Source organism: Haliaeetus leucocephalus, unplaced genomic scaffold (genome assembly GCF_000737465.1).
Source record: "Haliaeetus leucocephalus isolate CR32 unplaced genomic scaffold, Haliaeetus_leucocephalus-4.0 Scaffold251, whole genome shotgun sequence".
NCBI lineage: Eukaryota > Metazoa > Chordata > Aves > Accipitriformes > Accipitridae > Haliaeetus > Haliaeetus leucocephalus.
The window spans coordinates 31,299-47,263 of record NW_010972687.1 but is presented as its reverse complement, the minus strand read 5'-3'; the positions used below and the strand labels follow the sequence as shown (position 1 = coordinate 47,263).

The 15,965-nt window shown below is 38.6% G+C and overlaps 1 protein-coding gene across 1 annotated transcript in view; it reads left to right on the top strand.

Annotated features, from left to right (window-relative positions):
• The window catches only part of TJP2 (tight junction protein 2), a 52,982-nt gene that overhangs the window by 12,485 nt on the left and 24,532 nt on the right, over positions 1–15,965 (top strand). Inside the window, exon 2 of the mRNA XM_010568580.1 lies at positions 15,662–15,715. Coding sequence (XP_010566882.1) covers positions 15,671–15,715 — 45 coding nt within the window. The 5' untranslated portion in view covers positions 15,662–15,670. The remainder of the gene's footprint in view (positions 1–15,661; positions 15,716–15,965) is intronic.

Genomic DNA, 15,965 nt, shown 5'->3' with positions numbered 1-15,965 from the left:
GAAGGCAGGAGTATGGTGGTAGAAGGAAAGGAATGCAGAGAGGTATGACTAGTGTGAGTAGAAAACAGTTAAGAATTGGCTAATAAGCTGTTTGTTGTGGCATGTATCTGAATTATGTTGAGCATAGGACTTCAAGCTCAAAACAGCTTAATTTTATAGAGATTTGATATCATTTGAATTGTCAATTTTTAACTTTTTTTTAACTGAAATCTGAATTAGGTTCTTAGCATTATGGACGTTTAGATGCATTTGAAGCTTTTATTTATGTACCTTGTGTATCAATGACCTGTTTGACATTTGTGATATGGCATTGATAGTTCTATGAAATGCATTGCATTGCATGAATTTTATGGGGTTTTAGTCTTAGATGTGGTCAAATGTACCATTAAAATTTACACATTATGCAGAACTGTATTCAGGTTTATTTGCATCAGCCAAGAAAAGAAAGCTAATGTGACAGTATGTAATCTTACTGCCGCAGGAATGCTCAAACAAAAGTAAAATGCTTCCAGGAATACAGCATATCATGCTTCTATTAATAGAGTTAGAACAAAGGATACTAGAAACCTTAACAGGGAAAGAAAATCCAGTCTGGTTTTGGACTAAGCTCAGAAACTAACAATCATACCATTGTTTGAATTGTCTTGCATTATGACTAGATGATTAAATATAAATGCTGACCTGATTGGATTGTATCCCAGCAATGAACTGGCCTTCTAAAAACCAGTTACAGGAAGCAGTAGACAGGTACCTAGCTTGTTTTTCTCAGATTCAGGAGCTGTAGTTGTTGAATAACAAAGTTTATGCAATCAGAGAGCCTCTAAGGACCATAGAATAGCAGAAAGGCAGTTTCTCACCAGTAGTAGTTTGATCCTAGAGCTGGTCACTTCTACTAGTTGGTTTGCTATTTGAATATGGGTGCAGGAAGCCGAAGCATTCAAAAATAGTAGCAGTAGAAGGTGTATCACTGAAGTGGAGTAAGATTGTAATCAGTGCTTTGGACCATGTAATGCATATGGTGCTCTGATTATTTTCTTTAAATTTTTTATTTTAAGATGCTACAAGAGTAAAAGCTGTGTTTTGGCTGCAGAGAATAATTGATTCTGAAAGGAGACACTTAAGGAATGGTGGCTGCACTTACATTTTTCATAGTTAACTTAAACTTTTTTTTATTAGTTTATCTAGTGTAATGAAATTGATTATGCACACCAAGTGAGTTTAATTTACCTCCCCACTAAATCCTGATTCTTCAAGTACCTCAGAACAAACTTGGTTTTTAATGATGCCAAGCAAAAAGTGGTCCTCTTGAACTTAGCTTATGCACAAACTCCTCCAGCATTTTGATTCTGAGAGTTCATTTGCATGGGTATCTTAAGGAGCAGAAGGTACAGAAACAGTGTGACTGGAAAGAAATGTGTTAGGTTTTACAGTTAAAGTGAATGGGGGTGGTTAAGTCAGAAATAGCCTTTAAAGCTCGTATTCATCAGGTGAACTGAAAGTTTATTGTCCCTTCAGTAATGTTACCTTCCTGTAGCGTATACAAAAAAACTTATTGGCACCTTAGTCTGTGTGACAATGTGAAAGTCTAGGAAAACTGGAAAATCAAACAGCAAATAAACTCTCTTCACATTCCAGTGTGTATATACATATGCTACATACACAAGTATAATTGATCTGTCAGCCTTTTACCAAGTTTAATTTTGAACTTCACCTGTAATTGCTTGGCTTCCAGGTTTTTATTTTATTTCCTGAAGCCTTGCTGGTTTTTTTTGAAAAAAGGGTGGTGGGGAAATCTACTTTATTGCAAGATTGGGCACATGCCATGCCCCAAGAGGTGAGGTTTGTTCTTTTCTGTAGAACGCCTTCAACACCTATGGGAGGAAATTAGTGTTTCCAAGGCTTCTCTGCTGGACTCGTGCTGCATGTCCCAGAACACCTGGGAAAAACAGCTTCTGGCTTTCCTCTGTGAAACAAGATGTGAAAAGGAAGAAAACTTTGATGAAAAAAAGTTACTTCCCAGACTGTTATTTCTCAAGAGGCAGAAATTGTTTTCTAAAAAATAAAATAATTTAAAATATTTTTGCTTGCCTTTTTTTTTGGGGGGGGGGGGGGTGTGAATGAGATCTATTTTCTTCTCCAAAATGGCAATTGCATATTTCAGTTGAAGCTGTTCCCTCACAAATTTTGAACAATTGGTTGCTTCCTGTTGGGGGAAGCACTGGAACAATTGCAGCATAATTTCACCAGGGTAATAACAGAATGTTGTTGGGCAAAAGATAGTGGAGGGATCTTGCTCCTGAAATAGATCTAAGCTATAGTTTTTTACGAGTTTTCGGTTTTCAGTAGGTAAGACCTGTGTATCTTGCAGCTGTGTTTTGGATACAATCAGTTTCTTTTCTTTCTTTTCTTTTTTTTTTCCCCTCCCCGTCTTGAATAGGCTTTTGTTTAGTTTGTAATGGGATATTGTACTGGGTTTTGATGATGCATATGTATGCATCTAAGCTCAGTAGAATTCAGCTGTAATGAGTGTAAACTACTCTGCTGGTGTCTTCCACCTCATCCCAGAAAAGTTTAGAACTTTTGCATGTAAATTTTTAATTTGTATAGTATGTGAAGCATTTCAAATTTATGTTGGGTTTCATGTTCTGAATTTGTTATACTCTGCTGGGTAAATACTGGGTTTTGCCCTTCTCACTGTTCCCCCCCTCCTTGCCCCCAATAATGAGGTAAATGAGGACCTGCTCCTGGTAGTATACCATCAAAGTAGTTCAGGTGGCTGCTCTTGTATTTACCCCCTTACAACAGTTAGAGAGGTAACAGGTGGTTGTTAAAAAGATAGTTGTTCAATAAGCATCGTAGTTTTGAAGAGGCACCATGCAATCCTAAGTAATTTCTGGGTACTGAATTGAAATGATTAACTGTTGTTCTTACTGGCAGGGATCACAAGTATTGTGAAATACAAGTGAATGAATTTTAGAAAATTCCAGTGTGTGTGTGGATGCTTGACTTTTCTGGTGTAATGAGAAATTGTGCCTTTATGTCAGCAAAATCAGGGCCTTAAAGGACGCCATGGTACTTCTTGAAAGTGTAAACTTGTAGCCTGGAAGAAAAAGCTTCACTCCAAAAATGTAACTAGAATTCTCCTTTTTATTGTTAGTGCTAAAATGTAGCATTTCTAACTTTAGGTGCAACTGTCATGTAGTATTAGTTCAAAATTTTGTTTAGAATTTTTCAGCTACCCATTTCCATGGTGTCTTGGTGTGGCTGATGAGTAATATGCATGGTTTATCTTTGGAGTACCAGATGTTTCTCTCTTTTCAGAACATAAACATATTCCCCAAGCAGTTTTATTTCCTTTGTATAAACAATTAATTGTGCAATTAATTCTTGAAATAATTATGGTGGAAAGGCACTTAAACTTAATAAAGCTGGAATTAAAAAAAAAAACCAAAACACCCAAACAAAAAAAACCAGTCTGTTTGACTGGTGGTAGGATATGTGCTTGAGATTAAAGAAACAAAACAAAAATCACATAACACCTTGTTTTAACATGACATTTCTTGTCATTTTTAGTCTGAAAGGGAAGTTTTGAAATAGGGGTTTGGCCTAACAAGGTGTTAGGCCTTTCTGAGAATTTTTTAACTTGCACAAATTGAATTTATGAAAATCACTCAAATGCCAACCTGTTTGAGAAATAAATAAATGAACATATTATGTAATGTTGAGTCTAGTTCTTCAGAGCAGTAATACCATACTGTGTGCCAAAGCAGTAGCCTGAAGTTGTATTCCTAAAGCTCGGAAGAAATACTGTATTTAACTTCTTTTTATGGGGCAGGGAAGCAGTGTGTGCCTCAGTTGCGGTATCACTGCACCACCTAGTGTCTCTCTGGGTTAGCTCTGAGTTTTTGCTGGCTTGCATGGATTGTCTGCATTGTGCAAAAGTAATTTGTCAAAAACTTGGTGGGTTTCCTCTGGAATATGAGGTGCCCTGCAAATTCAGTAGGAGGTGGAAATGAAATTCCTGCTGCTTGTATGCCTTCTTAATAAGCAGCTTGAGGGGCAAAAGGAAGCAGTCTTGCTTTCTATTCATCTGTGCTACAGGGACAGATATATTTACTGTGTGTATATATGTATGTAAAAGTGTCTTTTTAATATGCATTAAAGTATTTGTATAACAGATTATATCTTAGTATTGCATTAATACCTGCAAAGCCTTCATAAATGTTTCTTCTAGAATATGGGCAAACAGACAAGATACATGATCTGTTAATGGTTATCAGGATATGCTAGGGTAAACTATATGCATGAGGGCAGTAATCTGTTGTTTTATCAAAGATATGTTAAAAAGCAAGAGAAAATATATTTTCTCATAGTCTTAAGTACCCTTAAAGCCACTCAAGAACTTTCATTTTCCTATCTTTTCCACTAATAGTTTTTTCTGTGTTGCTTTTATTTCCCGGCTCCTGGCTGGTTGGCCAGGCCCAAATTGTTATGGTGAATGGAGTTAAATCCAGCCAGTCACAAGTGGTGTTCCACAGGCCTCAGTATTGGGGCCAGTTCTGTTTAATGTCTTTATTGATGATGTGGATGAGGGGACCGAGTGCACCCTCAGTAAGTTTGCAGATGACCCCAGGTTGGGTGGGAGTGTTGATTTGCTTGAGGGTAGGAAGGCTCTACAGAGGGATCTGGACAGGCTGGATCAATGGGCTGAGGCCAACTGTATGAGGTTCAACAAGGCTAAGTGCCAGGTCCTGCATGTGGGTCGCAACAACCCTATGCAACGCTACAGGCTTGGGAAAGAGTGTCTGGAAAGCTGACTGGAGGAAAAGGACCTGGGAGGTGTTGGTCAACAGATGGCTGAATATGAGCCAGCAGCGTGCCCAGGTGACCAAGGCGGCCAACGGCATCCTGGCTTGTATCAGAAATAGCGTGGCCAGCAGGACTAGGGAAGTGATTGCTCTGTGCTTCGCGCTGGTGAAGCACTGTGTTCAGTTTTGGGCCTCTCACTGCAAGAAAGACATTGAGGTGCTGGAGCATGAGCAAAGCAGAGCAACAAAGCTGGTGAAGGGTCTAGAGAACAAGTCCTGTGAGGAGCAGCCGAAAGGACTGGGGTTGTGTAGCCTGGAGAAAAGGAGGCTGAGGGGAGACCTTGTTGCTCTCTACAACTACCTGAAAGGAGGTTGTAGCGAGGCGGGTGTCAGTCTCTTCTCCCAAGGAACAAGTGGTAGGACGAGAGGAAATGGCCTCAAGTTGTGCCAGGGGAGGTTTAGATTGGCTATTAGGAAAAATGTCTTCACCGAAAGGGTTGTCAAGCATTGGAACAGGTTGCCCAGGGAAGTGGTGGAGTAACCATCCCTGGAGATACTGAAAAAAACATGTAAATGTGGCGCTTAGGGATGTGGTTTAGTGGTGGACTTGGCAGTGTTAGGTTAATGGTTGGACTTGATCTTTTCCAACCTAAATGATTCTATGATTATATGTTTAAGTTTTCCTTTAATAAAATCTAGCTTTCCTACCCTGGTGCATCCTTGAAGGTGAAGCTTCATCTGATGGCTGAGTTGATCTTAGGTGCAGCGTTCTAACATTCCTTCTGTTTCATCTCCTGCTGTTCAGCTGTTCCTTGGCAAGCCAGTTCAGCTCACCTAAAGCTCACAGCAGCTTTTTGAATGCTTTAGGAAGCTGTTTTGGCTTACTTTGAAGTGCCAAACAGCAGAATGCATCGAGTGAGTAAAGGGGCCACATGTAAATGAGCAGGAGGAATGTGGAAATTGTTATGGTCAAAAGGAAGTTGTTGTTTAGTTCCTGTCTTGTGAAACCGTACCCAGCCTGTGAGGTAGATGTGTATTTGGGAAGAGGAACCTGCATTGCCAAAGATGAAAAGGAGTGTTGGTCTTCTGTGAACTTTCCAAAGGTGCTCGTTTCTAGAGGGAAGGAAACCTTAATGAGCCGGAGAAGAAGAAAGCAAGCGAGCAAACAGAAAAAAACACCTTGGATTTTTATTCTTTATTTCTAAGGTGAACTGTGACTTGAACTCAAAATGTTTTAAGAAAATCCTGATTCTCCCCTTTCTTCCTTTCAAAGTGCTCATCCTGCTTTCTGAAAGTCTTCAACATAGTTGGCAAATATTTGGCTTTAAAAATATAGGAAACACAGTTTTCCTAGGCAGTATCTTACTGGCATGGACAGATAAAAATTTCCATGAAAAAGTTGATTTCCCACCCCACCCAACCCCCTGAGAGACTAGCGTATGTGTTTATACATGCAGCCTCCCTGGTTTTATTTAGGTGTTTCTTTAATACAGAGTTGAAACAAATAAAACTATTCAGAGATTATGTGTTTTGCTCAGTAATCCAGCAAAAAGATGCCTAATGCTACATTCTTTTCTGGCTTCTTTTCTGTGTCCAGATTATTTGTTATTCCCTTTATTTTTTGGAATTGCAGAATAATTAAATATTTGCAAATCTCAGATCCCATTCCTCTAATTTGATCTGTTTTTTCCTGTCCTCAGGCAAATTTCTGCAAAACCTCTTTCAATTGGGGATGCTATTTCATCACTGTGAACCATTTGAAGAATACTAGTGCAGGGATTGCTATTATGGGCAGATTGTGTGATATCCTTCATTACATTTAATCATCATTTGTCATTGACATGCTGTGAGCTGGATTAAGTGATATATTTTGAATTAAAAAGCACACAAGTTGTCAAAGCTCCAGATCAGCAGAAATCTTCTGTGTGTATGCAACTTTTTTTCCATCTCCTTTGGCGTATTTTTTAAACAGCTTTTGTGCACTAGAAAATCTGGGGCATTACGCTGTGAATGTTAGTAACAGGGCTACAATGCATATGAGATCTAGATGTGCTTGTCAAATAATATTTTCAGTAGTCTGGTGAACAGTGCTGTTGCCCTTCATCTCCTCAGTTCTTCATAGTACTAGATTCTAGTTTAGTTCGCAGTCTGTAAGGCATTTGGAGTGTCATAGTGCAACTAGAGGTAGAAGTGAATGCAAGTTCTGCCACCCTGGAATTTTCCCCTATCTCAGTCAGCTGGCTGCAACTCCCACAATGGGAGAAGGTTGGCCCCTGTTTTCCTGTTACAGAGGCTTTTTTGGTGTGAGACTTCTGTTCAACAGCATGGAAGAAATCTGTGTGTTTGCTTCCTTGTACAACACTTTTCAGTGGGTAGAACTGAACAACACTTCTTGACTTGAAGTCAAGAAGCCTGAATTATGCTCTTGGCTCTGCAGCTGACAGCTTTGGCACTGGGTATTTTTTAAGAAGGAGTAGTGTTGCTAACTGGAAGAAAAAATCATAGTGAAATAGTGCTAAGCACAGTGTCAAGTAATGACTGTGGCTGTTGTTGCCATGCTGGATTCAAACGGTTCCTGAAAGAAGTAAAACAAAAAAACCGTAATTATTGTCTCATAAACAGTTCTCATTTGATGGTTTAAAAAGTTTTCATGCAACTTAAAAAGTAAAGATTGGTTTTTGAATGCCTGGAATAGGCATGTTGTGCTTATGTAGCATTTGCCAGTGCTGTTGTAGATAGAATTTACAAATCATAGCAAACAAATTGTGTAACTTTTAAGTGAAATATGATTAAGAAAAGTTTCTGACATTGTTACTTCTTTTCCATTAAGAACAGTTCTGTTTGTGTTTCTGTGTAATGACATTCAAGGGAAGGGGAAGAAAGGATTGTCTGCACAGCTCATTTCTACATGAAACTTTTTTCTCCTTTAGAAGTTGTCATTCCAGTGCAGAGGTATACTTACTTGTACAGTATGTGACTTTTTTCAGACTTCCTGCATCCTGATAATATAACCATGTTGAAGTTAACAACCATCTTGATTTTACCTGAATATGAAAGTAGAGCTGATGATCTCTCAACATGGAGTTGTCCTTTATGTGTGTTTCTCCTTCACAACCCTAGGAGGAAAAAAAAAAAAAAAAAGAGTTCCTGCCTTGTTGGAGAGCAATTGTATGTTGCTCCTAGTGGATGGATATCTTTTGCAAACCATTTTTTATCACTTCTCTTCCTTTAATCTGAGCCATTCGTCATTCTGGGAACCTGTTTCTTCAGGATGATCTGTTGCTTTTCTGGGGGTTGCTGTATTGGTGCAGGAGCCGACACAAAATGTAGGAAATGCTTCTGTGAATTGGAGCATTTATTGGTAGAAAACAAGATACCTCCTTTTTTGTGAGTTGTTGGCTGTATTGTAAAAGATCCATGGGTAAATAGTTTTTTCTCATCCTCCTCAATCCTAATCAAAGATCTGCCATACCATATGCAGATACTTATGAAAACACTTTAGTCGGAGCCTTCTTACTTCAAAGTGGCTTGAGCATCCTTCCTTACTGCAGGCCTGGTAAAGGTCCTGTTCCTCTTCAGTCATTTTTCACTATGTTAATTAAGAATACTTGCCAGGCTCTGGATATGCAGCTTGTGTTATGTGATTGTCTTTTCATAGTAATCTTTAATAGCCTACTAGGCTATGGCCTACAGCTGAACTTCACACCACACGCTGTTGTACAGATTGCTTCTCATTTCACTTAGCCTCCACTGTCTATTGAGGGGATCTCTTGGGGATCCTCCAGAATCAGTCATAGAATCATAGAATCATTTAGGTTGGAAAAGACCTTCAAGATCATCGAGTCCAACCATCAACCATGCCCACTAAACCATGTCCTGAAGTACCCTGTCTGCTCGCTTTTTGAGTACCTCCAGGGATGGTGACTCAAAAGTTGAAGTTGATCAGCATCTTTGAATGTCTATAAATCTAGGGCCATCCAATTTTGCCCGTCATAGCTGTCTTTATGCAGACAGGTGATGTGAGGGCAGTTTCTGAATCCCCTAATAGTGTTTCTGGTCTTTGAGACCAGGTATGCTGCCAACATCTTGATGCAGCTCTGGAGTCCCTCCTCTTGGCTGCTTATATCAGTGGCTAGAAGAGCCTCTGTCCCCATCCTTTATGGGTGGGTGACTTTCAGTTGAACTTCTTGATCATCTTCAGTATAGGAGTCTGTCTTGAGGGAAAACCTGGACTTGGCTTTCAAGGTTTTTGTGCTTCAGTCCATGGTAGCAGATGAAGGGGGTAGGGAGGGGAAGGACCTCTTTTTGTGTCATTTCTATAATGGAGCCAACAAGACCATTTCAGGTTTCCTTTCTGCTTACTTACACAGCCTTGTCTAGATTATGTGTGAGGAAATACCGTTTTTCTTTGCTGGCTAGAGAGGAAGAGATCAAAACAGACAGTGCTAGGTGTAAGACTTCTAGTTAGCTTTTCTGCTGGGGAGATCATACCAAGGTAAGGAAGATCTTTCTTCACCTGGGTGCGTAGAGAGGTGCTGCCTTCTGTAAGGCTTTGTTGTGACATTCTGAGGTTGCTCTGTTGAGTTTTCTGGGAGCTCTGCTTTTCTTTTCAGTGTCTGAGTTTATAGAACAGATCATTATGCTTAGTTTTCAGTATATTTTTCCCCCAAATGATTCACAAACATTTTCTTGTCTGGATAGACTCCCCAAAGAACCAAGGTGGATGTGTCTTGTTAGAGTTGACATTGCTTTCAAAAAGAGTTTCAGTTTTAAATGTCTGTGGATAATAGCTGTCAAATGGGTGTGAAATATGAAAGGCTTGTAATTGCATCTGTAATCTTGTGCTGGGGGTGAAGTTATTTCCTTTACCCTTTGTAAAGATGTGTGGCATACAGGTAAAGTCAAAAGACAGTGTCTGGGACAGTGCTTTGTTAGGGTTTTGGTTGTTTTTTTTTTTAAAAAAAGATATTTTTTTTTCCATCTCACTTTAAAAAATTGAATGGAGGAATTCCTATCCTGGAGAAATTGTTTTCCTCCAAAACTAAATACCCAAATGCAAAAGCTTTCATCTTTCTGTTAACTCATCAGTCTCTTCACAGCTCCTATTCTGACTATGCAAGAAAATTTGCAGTAACGTTCCTAGACTTCCTGATTATTTTTTTTTTAATTTCTTTTCAGGTTCCTTTTAAATTTTGGTGGAGTCAATCCATCTGTCTTTCTCATTTTCCTTTACAGAAAAGACAGTCTAAAACCAAGGAAGAAGAGTCCTTGCTGTTACAACCACTACAGCTCATGGACAATGTTTCACCATTTTTGTTCTCCATGTCATCACAGTCTTTTTTTTTTGTGATATTTCTGTATTTGGAGTGCTGTTGAAGCTTTGTCAGGGCAAGGAGGAGGAAAGCAGGAGAGCTAAGACAGGGCTAGAGAGGTCTCAAATACATCCTTATATTAGTTTCTGCTTCCTGCTGGTTTTGTAAAAAAAGTAAGTAAACTTAAAACATGGTTTTGGAAGCTGTGAGTGTGAGTCTGCTCAGAGGATTGAGTTTTTTCTTTAGAAATGTTGATGGAGATTCTAAACTATTTTGCCCAAACTCTGATGATGGCCTTAAACTACTTACATCCACACTTGTGCTGTAGAAGTGGGAAGACCCAGTCAGAGGCTGGTGTCAGTGCACTTCTCCTAGACCCTCTTGACACAGGCTGAATGGTGTTCACCCTTGGCAGGTCAGCACTGAAGGTGCAGCAAGCATGTGTTCATCCTGGTTCTGCTGGCTAGTGCAGAGATGGGGTCACAGTCAAAACACAGGATGTTGAATTCAGCTTGATTTTAAATGGAAAAACCTAAAAAAAAAACCAAAACACTCCACATTTTCCACTTCTGTCTGAATTCTTACTCTTCAGCAGTTAAAATTGTTCCAGTAATGAAAAATACAATCTATGGATGGAGGTTTTGGTTAGTATTGTATACTGAAGTTGGCATGTGTTCCTATCTGTTCAGTGCCTGTGAAACTTACATAAAGTCAAGGGGAAAAGTTCGCTTAAGGCTTAAATTTCACAGCATTCATGTGGCATAGATGGAACGGATAGCTTGACCTATTTTCCAATAAAGTAATCTATTTGGCTGTGTGATTAGCTTATCATTCTTACAAATATCTTACTAAATGTTTGAGGGCAGTGGAAGTGTCTGCTATTTGTAGCTATTATAATTTTGTTCCTCTTTCCCTTTGTGCTTGCTGGAGCCAAGTCTACAGTTCTGCAAGTGTTTATATGTAATTGTACACATGCAGTTGAAGGGATTACTCACACATAAACAGTTTTTTCTGGATAAGGACTTCATGGATTCGGCAGTTAAATTGCTAAGACTTGATAGAGGCTGCTGAACCACAACATTACTCAAGATAATGGAGTCAAGTGGTAATTTTTACTATAAAATATAGTCAGAATATGAATTTTCAAATAATCTGCACTGTGCTTCTTAAGACTTTTTTCTGTAAAGTTTCAAGTAGGTTCCTGGTGAGGTGAACCCATATGTGCTTGGAAGAAGAATAAGTTGCCACGTATCAATCTGACACTTAATTTAAAAAAAAACAAAACAAAACAGAAGATTACACTACCTTGTTTTTCTGGGGTCTCTTAAAGTGAGAGTTAGTTAAACTCCTGGTAGATTTCCCTGCTGTGGTTTTGATGTGTTTCTGTGTGAAACTGACAGCAGGATTTGTTCGAGTATGTAGGCCACTATTGTATTAGAATTACATAACCGTGTTGAGTGGTGGAAACAGATGAAAAGACGGGGATGTACGGCGTCCCTTCACAGATTATATCCTGCAACAATGAAGACAGCTCAAGCTCTGCAGAGAATGTGGTCACATGCAGTCAAAAAGTTGGGGATTTTGAAAGGGCACGTGAGTTGCTTTTTGTTGCATCTTGCTCCAAGTCTTTTCTTCCCCCCTTCCCCTCGTATATCCCTCCCCTCTCCAACTCAGTTTTATAGCCAGATGGCTGTTATGGCAGGTCTTCTGGTTTTGTTCTTTCAGTGTGAATGAAGTTGTCTTCGGTCATCTCTCAGTTGCAAGTAATTGCATAAATCTCTGATGACTGTCAGTGAGAGTTGCAACAGCTGCCTGTTCATAGCACACAGATGATTTTAGCACTTTGACTAGTTTCCTGCCAAAGATTCTGTTAAGCAGTCTATTTGGGGTATGTAGAAAACACCTGTCATTTTGGTGTATGAGCATTAGGCAGATTTAAGCAAATCCAGACTGCAGTGTTCCAATTAGAAATGGACTGACTTTAGTCACTAATGAATTTAGACTAGCTAATTACAGTAATTTGCATTTAGTGCAGGTAGCCTGCTATCTGTGTGAAACCTGGGTAGACTTGCAAAACAGTTACTATTAGTAACTGGAGGTGGGGTTCATAACCATTTTGCCTGCCTTTGTCTCTCCAGTGTTTTGGTGTGCAATATTGCAGTGAAACTGCGATCCTATAAAGGATGCACAGGCTGCTCAGGATCCCTTTGTGTTTCCTTACAGATGAAGTATGAAGAAATTGGCAAGGTGATGGAGGCTTTCTGTAACCCATCACTTGATCATTCAGAGGAGAGTCATATTATTAGATGAGGAATATGGGAATTTTGCGATTATGGTGGAGATTTCAATCTTAGTTTTGATCAAGTCCTCAACTGATAATTTATAACTTTTTTAGTCCCTCCCTCCCTCTCAGTCTTCTCTTTTCCATTAATCTGTCAGTATGGGTTAGCATCGTGACAATGGCAAGCAGCAATACATTTTATAATGTTAAAGAGATTATTGCTTAGAGATTTGAGGGAGTGCAGATGTGTTTTGTGCCTTATGGGCTTCCAAGGTGACCATTCAATTCTCTGAACTGTGTTACAGAGCCTGCATAGTGTCAGTATGGCAGAACTAGTCCTGCTGTCTTGGTAATTATGTTGCACAAAATCATCTTTGCAAGTATATAGTGTACTTTCCTTTGCTAATATAGCATACATCAAATGGGAGACAGTTTCCCAAGAAGGAGATTCTAAAAATGTATTACTTTTCAATTCATAAATATTTGTTAAAGTGAATTATTTAATTAGCTTTTGTTTAATGTTCAGTAACAGTTTAAAGCTAAAAATAAACCCCCAGAATTTACACAGAAAGTACCTGATACAGTCACTGATACTATGAGGAAGTTTCTCTAGACACAGATGAGATGATACTATAGGCTCAACATCTTGCAAGACCTTAATTGTAGTATCCGTAGGCACTAGTTTCTCTTCCATTAGTATTACTTATTTTTGTGACCAGATACCATGAGACTTATTTGTCAGAGCAAAATAAACTTAACCCTGTTAGTTTACAATGCTTTGATTTACTACACAATGTGTCTCTCCAATTGTGCACCAGATTTACTTGTGCCACTGCTCATGGGAGGCCTAGTTTTCTGGAAGGAAATTACTGTAAGCATGCCTGCTTCATACCCACAAATCTATCCCCAATATCTTTATGGTGCTTTCTTCAGTCCTTTTTCTGTGGTGTTACACTGAATAAGCAGTCATTTCTCAGGCCTTCCCTTAGTAGATAGTGTATTGAAAGACCTGGTGTTAAGAGTTTCTAGGAAAGTAAGGCAACTATGCTACTCTTTGCCCTATGGGTGGTAAGCTCTTGTCAATTGCATCCTCCCTGCCTTGCTATTTTGCCTGCACATAGCTGGATTCAGTATTCTAGGCTGGGAGGTAGTGTTGGTAAGAACTGCATGCAGTGCAAACTGAATTTAAGTGATGTTCTTGCTACACGTGTAAGTTGTTGCGGCTTTTATACAGTGAGAAGGATGGAAAAGATTTTCTGTCTCCCCTGCTTCTACAGAATTAAAGCCACCCACTTGTCCTTCAAATTTTACCCATTATTTGATACGGTCTTCAGTGAAGTCAACTGGAATTTAAGTGACACTGAGGCCCTTCTTTAGCACGGACTGGTTTTCTGCACAGCTCAAAAATGCCATCTAGAAAAGCAGGGCAGCGATGGTATAGCCAAGAGTCAGTAGCAGGTAAACTGTTTACACATTTTCATACATGTCAGACAAGCAAGCCTAGTCACTTGTATTTATCACAGCATCACAGCAGCTCAGAAGCAGCACTTAGTTAAAGAGAATTTTTTTTACCTATGGAAGGTTCTCTGTGTAAGAGAATATATGTAGTGAGACAGTTCAGTGTCAGCTAGTTGGAAGGGTTAGACATGTCAGCTGGTTAAATAGGAATATCAGATAAAATAATTTCACCACGTGCATCAGAAGAGTAATTTGCTGATCCAAGACATGTATGTTTTAATGCTAACAGTTATAAATGCCACTCATTCTTGTCTGATCTGGACAAGTAAAAATTTAGAAATACTTACTTGTATTATTTTTAATATAAGCTATCCTCTCCTCCAGCTATTATAAAGGAATTTTTTAATTAGACCCAAAATGTTCTGGAAAGTGGAGACCATTGTTCGTTTTCTGGGAGAATGGTGGAAATTTAAGATTCTTTAGTGTTGTAAAATTCCTGGTAAGAATACTCAATGTTTTGTGTATTCCCTCAGAAAGTCTGAGCAGGACTTATGTATTAAGTTTGTTTTTCAATACAGTGAATGTGCAATGGAAAATGTAAACCTTGTTGCTCTTTGGGATGCTAAGAATCCACTGGAAGAATCATCATGGGGTTCTTTGCATTTGAGAAATGGCATCCATAGCTTGCTAAACAGCTGTGTACTGCCAGAACACTTTTACTCTGGAAATATGGAGGATGCTGTAAAATACAGGCATACCCTTTTTGTGTCACTTCTCTGTCTATTGTTTTGGAGTTTAGTTGCCAGTAACCCCTTTAAGGCCTTTAAAAAGACCATTAAGTCAAAACTGAGCTTCTGTCTGAACTTCAGTTTTCTGAGCAAACTCTTAGCTTCCCAAGAAAGAATACCACTTGTAGCAGTAAAAACAAATAAACCTGTAGCTTGAGTATGTACATACACATACTCATGCAATGCTTGGATTTTTCTTCTGCAATGGATGCTTTGCATTTTGAAATGTTTGCTGTGCATCAAATATTGTGACTCATTTTTCTCCTCATTTTACAGAGCAGGCAGGCACTGAAGGGGCTGGCTGTGTACTATATGATGCATCACAGCTGGGTGATTATTCTGTATTATATTTTAAGCTGCAATGTTGGAAAGATTTCAGGTTATATCATGTAAGATAAACTGATCAGTTCAGGATCAGTTTTAACTGGAAAAGTGGGAAAAAAAAATGTTTCTGAGAAGTGTCACAGAAATGGATACACCAGTGCTATATAGTGATACACTGTGTTTTCCTGTAAAATTTAATTTCTTGAGGGGAACCTAAATACTCAGTTACATAATTCATAGTGGACAAAACATTTTGTTAACTCCACGTGAGCAAGAAGCAAAAGATCCGAAGGCTAGTTTGTTCTGAAAACCAGAGTTTCAGTTGCTAATCTTACAGTATACTGGAATGGAGAGGTCTTCCTTAGGTATTTTGTGTGTTATTTGAATCAGGGCTATATAATGCTAGTGTGATCTGAATTAAACGCTTTTGCTGAATGAAACTTTTCCATAAAATTAGAATGAGCTGTTAAATTGGTGAAATGTGAAGGGATTTTACCACACTGGACCAATTAATATTTTTTGCCTTTTTAAAGAAAAATCATCATTAATTGAAATACATACATTTCATACTAACTCTACCAAATAATTAGAATATGCATATTATTTTTAATGTTTTAATGGGGTATTTCACAGTTTAATTTAGACAGTTTTATGCTGTGTGTTTTACTAATTGGTTTCTGTGTGTAACAGGCCCCAGGCATGGAAGAGCTGATATGGGAACAGTACACTGTGACCTTACAAAAGGTGAGTGAGTGCCTGTTATATTTTTAGTTTTCAAATATTCAAGCACTGGTTTAGTCTAAATATGCTTTATGATAGATGTTATTAGCGTATCTGAGTCTAGAATAGGACTAATTCATTGTCCAAATCAGATATGTTTTTTGTTTTAAAGCTTAACTGCTAGTTACTCATACAATAGTGTGATTCATTAAGAGTGAATTAAGTTAACAATTTAAGTGCTCTATTTGCTACTGTTTGGTCTCTGTAATGACAA